We start from the raw sequence: 5,332 nt of genomic DNA, 5'->3' as shown, positions 1-5,332 counted from the left end.
GCCACCAAATGCCACCGCGAGCATGGCATTGTTTGGGAACTTTGGTATCTCTCTCTCTGCGCGATAAAAGTGTTTGGGTTTGTAATCTGCTCTACTGTACCTCAAAAGCTCCGGGCTGATTATGAATACAGGAATTTTCTTTTAATTTCTCATGAATAGTTTCCATACACTTTGATTTAAGGTTATTAACATTCTATAGACAGTGGCATCTTTAATATGTGGCGATCGCTTCTAAAGACTAATCTCATTACCCTCAAATAGTCATAAAATATGATTTTATTATACTTACGTATTTAATTAGACGGCCAGCAATGTAATGGATTTTGAGATCGGGTAGAGCAACAGCTTTGATAATTCACTTATCTTTGGCAATAGTCATTAACCCCCAACACCAGCAAAATAGATTGCTTTCTAACACATCCTTTTTTTTTTTTTTTTTTTCCCTCTTTTCCCTCACCCCTTGAAGAAAGGGGATCCTGATAACGCAAATCGGACTTTCGATTTTCACCGATTCATTCAGATACGAGCGCCGATTTTCCCCGAGTTCGGGAAATATTAACGCGGGGACGTGGGAAATTCACACAAATAAATGGCAAAAAATAAAAAAGAGATTAAAAAAAAAATAGTACAAGGATGTCGTAGCCCACACTGGGCGGAAAAGGCTTATCACTTGAGGAGAAGATATATAGATGTGACATGTAAATATATATTAAAAAATCAATATGTATAAAATATCAGTATATAAGAATATTATTATACTTAAAAATCAATATATAAAAATCAATATATATCAATACATAAATATATTTATATCAATATAAAAATGTATATAAATATATAAAAGGAGATGTAAATATACATTTCTAGGGACATACACAACCCCGGGTGGCCGAGGCGGACCTAGAGCCGGGGCTGGCTCTGCGTGCGCACAGCGAGTGCCAGGCACAGGTACCCCCGGCCGCGTCCGCTCCGCATTTATAGCGCGGCGGGCGCGCCGGGGCGCACCCCGCATCCCCCCCTTTGTCCGGCCCGAGCCCCGCCGCGACCCCTCCACTCGGGTCAGCCCCGCGCGGGGCCGCCACCCCTCGCGGGGCCGAGCCCGGGCCGTGTCGCCGTCGCTGTCACTGTCGCCGCCGCCGCCGCCGTGGCCTCGGGGGGGGCCGGGGCCGGGCGGGCGCGCCGCCGGACCCCGCGCTCCATATATGGGCGTGGCCACGCCCTCTGGACGACGTCACGGGTGACGCCACGTCTCCCGCGGCGGCGGGGGCCCGGCTCCCGGGGAAGGGGCGCGCTCCTCGGGGAGGGAGGGCCGGGCTCTGCGCGCCTCCGTCCATTCCGCGAGCCGCCACGGGCCCGCGCCCCGTTCTCCCGTGTGCCCGGCAACACCTCCGCGGTAATCAGGATTTTTTTTTTTTTTTCCCCCCCGTTTATTTGTCTTTTGGAGCAGGAGAGCCTTGCCAGAAAGTGGTCGATTCAGCAGTGTCCTGAAGCTTTTTTTTTTTTGCCGAGCCGGTTTTTACTAGGATGACACCACGTTGAGCGCGTCTGCAAACAACAACAAAAATATTTATTCTTTTTTTCCCCCCTCCCCCCCTAAAAAAAAAAGCCACCTCGCAGTGTCGCCGGCTGCAGTTATACTTTTTCCTTCTTTTTTTTTTTTTTTTTCCTTTTTTTTTTTTTTTTAAACCACCAAACTGGAACGCCATCCAACTCGCCGCACAGAAGTACTCAGTAAATTGTTTATGTCGTGCCAATACAGGACAGATTGAAGAAGGAAGCAAGACTTGAACTGGGCTTTTCTCCTACTGATCACAGGGAGTAAAGTCATCTCTTATATTCCAGTCGCCAAGGAGAGAGAGAGAGAGAGAAAATCAAGCAACAACCAACCCACCCCGTATCTGACATTTCCCTCAATTTTAACCCCTTTTGGTTAGGAGCTGGTTTTGCCCAAATTTGTTTTAATGTTTGGGATTCAGGAAAATATACCAAGAGGTGGGACGACCATGAAAGAAGAACCGCTGGGCAGTGGGATGAACCCCGTCCGCTCATGGATGCATACTGCTGGGGTAGTGGATGCTAACACGGCCGCCCAAAGGTACGTCTGCCAAATCCTCTCCCGGCGGTTTTCTCCTCCTGTATTTCTCATCCCGGCCGTAAATCCCCCCCCCCTTAACTCCCCCCCCCGCCCGCCCCGTATCAGTTACAGCCTCCCCGCTCCGCGCCGCTCCGCGCTCCCCGCATCCCCCCGCATCCCCCCGCGGCCGCGGAGCCTGCGCGCCCCTTCCCGCCGCTCTCACCCACGCCTTGTCTTGTTTTCTCCCGCAGCGGCGTGGGGCTGGCTCGGGCACATTTCGAGAAACAGCCGCCTTCCAATCTCAGAAAATCCAATTTTTTCCACTTCGTCTTAGCTCTGTACGACAGGCAGGGACAGCCGGTGGAGATTGAGAGAACAGCTTTTGTGGACTTTGTGGAGAAAGAGAAAGTAAGTCTGCCAGTTTTCTCAAATTTTTTTTTTTTTAACAATTTTTTAAGCGTAATTGAGTGGAGCAGAGCTCATTCCCAGCACGGCGGCTCTCCCGGCACTCCAGCGGCGCCCACGCCACGTGCGGCTCCCCCCGGTCTCACGGCCGCTCCGAATAAACCCCGGGGTTACAAACTTAGCGCCGCGGCCCCGACTTATTTTAAACACCGGGAAAACGGCAAAACATGACATATTTGCACCGAGCTAATGACATCATCAGCGCTCCACACCAGGAAAAAAAAAAAAAAAAAAAAAAAAAGGTGACCGTGGGCTGAATTTCTGCAAACTGTTAATTCCGAGCCGCTTCAGGGACGAGAAAAATGGGCAGCAGGAGGAGGGCGATATTTTTCATGCTAAATGTAATTATTTATCGTTACTTGCAGGAGCCAAACAATGAAAAAACTAACAATGGGATTCATTATAAACTTCAGTTATTGTATAGCAATGGTAAGTTGTCGTTCTCTCATTTTTTGAGCGTCTGTGTGCCGCAGAAAAGTCTGATTTTTCCTTCCGAGGCCTTTTTTTGGGGGGAGCAGGGGGATAAAGGGTATAAAGATTTCGAGATTAAAATTACACGCGTGTAAACACGGCTCTTTCCTTGGCATATAAGGAAAACAAAACATAAAGGATCGATAAGTCAATGGTACTTCACATGATTAACCGGCTGGGCTTGAAGTGGAAAGTAAAAAAGGGGATCGATGGCTGCTCGGGCACAGCGGCACTTTTGAGGCACTTTTTTTTGAGTTTGGGAATTGATGGTAATTATTGGGATGGGGTGAGTGGGCAGAGCGGAGCCCCGGCCTGGCGGAGCCGCTTCCTCGGGCGCGGAAAACCCGCGGGGGCCGCTCCGCGCCCGCGCCCGGGGTCCCGCGCGTTCCCCGGGGCCGCAGTCAGCCCGGCCGGGGGGGCTGGCTCGGCCACGGCCCCCGAGCGCCGGGCTCAGCACAACTCCACCACCGGCTCTTTCCTGGCTAATTTTTATCAGTATTATTATTTTTTTTAAAATTTGAATTTTTCCCTGCGGCCGGCGCGGGGCCGATCCCTGCCCGCTGCGGTTAATTGCCTGACCTCATCCTTTCCTTGTGGGATTGGGGGGGTTCGCTCCCGAAATCCTGATCGGAATTTTGTCTGTGCTTTCCCTCGGCAGGCGTTAGGACAGAGCAGGACCTGTACGTTCGGCTAATAGACTCCATGACCAAACAGGTGAGAAAGTTTCCGCTTTCCTCGCCACGCGAGTTCCTAAGTTTGTGTTGTGCCCTTGCTTGGAGGGGTGGGGGGCGAGCAAACCGGCGGAGCGCGGCTACTTTTCATTTACCTGAGCGAGTAAATCGGGGAGCTGCTGACTGAGATCCCGATTACCGGAGGATATTTGGGAAAGAGAAAACGGAGCGTTGTTGCTTTTCGAGGCAGCGTTGAGATCATTCGGTGGTGTGTGTGGCATGGAGGAGAACGTCATGGGAACAGATGTTTGATATAATTAATTTAGCGAGGGAGAAAGGAAAGGGAAAAAAAAAATCCCACCGAGTTACCCAGATTTATTTTGAAATGCACTTTTCCCCCTCTGTAACTCTTTTTTATTTTTTTGGCGACATTTTTCCTCGGTGAGGAAAGGGCAGCCCCTTCCCCACACTCCAAAACTGGCCGGGATTAGTCCTTTTTCTTTTATACCACGACCATCCAGTAACGCGAGACGTTTATTTGGATTTAAAAGTTAAATGTGCTGAGGTGAAAAGTCATCTTGTTCTCCTCTAGTCCATATTCACCTCTCAGCCCCCCATCTCCATAATTCAAACTCCATGCTCCAGGGGTCACCCAAACCCGTCCATTTCCCTGAGATCAGCTTCTGTTTCTTCCTCAAACCTCTGTCATACCTTGTAAATAACATAATTACAAGCAGTTCCTTATTAAATTATTTAACCTGTCTTGGTCAACTTTTCCGATGATAACTACGTGTTATCAGCGTTGCACCACAGCAATTATAGACACAGAGCTTGGGATTTAATCAACTTTATTTCTTTTTTCATTATTTTTAATTTTTTTTTTTTCCGGAGGGACATTTCACGACTTTAATTTTTTTTTTAATTACTATTTGTTAAAAATCTTTTTGGGGGAATAGGGAAGAAGGTGAGAATGGGGAATAATTTCCAGTGTTCTGGAAATCAGATCCCAGCGGTGGAAATTAAAACCATTCCCCAGTCTGCCGGGCTGTAGCACCGCTGCCTGCTCTGCCCTGCCGGCCGAGGCCAGCCTGCCCACGTCCATTATTTTTGGGAACTTTGCAGCCCCCGAGGCACGGGCAGGAGAGTCCCCCGGGTCAGGGTGGGCCCCGCGCAAGCTGCGCGCTCGGCCGCGCTGCCACCCCGCAGAAACTTTCTGCTTGTGCTGCCTGAAGCCGGGTTGGGCGTAAAAGCCTCCAGCAGTAAAGGAGTGGGATTTCCTCCCGGAGAAAAGCAGAGCTGACAGGCCAAGTACAATTACTCTGACAAAGACGGAGGCGTCGTACCCTTCAATAATTATTTCGCTGGGTTACAGAGCAGCCTTTTAAACTCCGGAGCGCTCTCGAGTTGACAATGTGGGTTTATTTCCTTTGTATACAGCAGCTAAATGTTTTCGGAAATCGCTGTAGTGGTGTAATTAAGAGGCTGACATAGGCAGCTATAAGTTTCGTTAGCGCCGAATAAAGGAGCAGAGAGGATGCATTTGAAGTGCACTTTTATTGTCCATTTCGGCTCGTACCTTTGCAGCAGAAAAAGGGCTGAAAATAAAGGCTTTTAATCTCTCCTCGCTGACGGGAGAGGAAAAAAAAATAGC

At 49.4% G+C, this 5,332-nt stretch overlaps 1 protein-coding gene across 9 annotated transcripts in view; it reads left to right on the top strand.

Annotated features, from left to right (window-relative positions):
- Positions 1-1,539: 1,539 nt before the first annotated feature.
- EBF3 (EBF transcription factor 3) overlaps positions 1,540-5,332 on the top strand; it is a 122,493-nt gene continuing 118,700 nt past the window's right edge. For all 9 annotated transcript variants that reach the window (XM_050976444.1, XM_030241458.2, XM_030241461.2 and 6 more), the window contains exons 1-4: positions 1,540-2,095; positions 2,326-2,482; positions 2,905-2,968; positions 3,669-3,724. In XM_050976444.1, coding sequence (XP_050832401.1) covers positions 1,962-2,095; positions 2,326-2,482; positions 2,905-2,968; positions 3,669-3,724 — 411 coding nt within the window. In that variant the 5' untranslated portion in view covers positions 1,540-1,961. The remainder of the gene's footprint in view (positions 2,096-2,325; positions 2,483-2,904; positions 2,969-3,668; positions 3,725-5,332) is intronic.

Source organism: Serinus canaria, chromosome 6, assembly GCF_022539315.1.
Source record: "Serinus canaria isolate serCan28SL12 chromosome 6, serCan2020, whole genome shotgun sequence".
Taxonomy (NCBI): Eukaryota; Metazoa; Chordata; class Aves; order Passeriformes; family Fringillidae; genus Serinus; species Serinus canaria.
The sequence above is the reverse complement of the archived record's forward strand: the minus strand, read 5'-3'. Positions and strand labels throughout refer to the sequence as shown.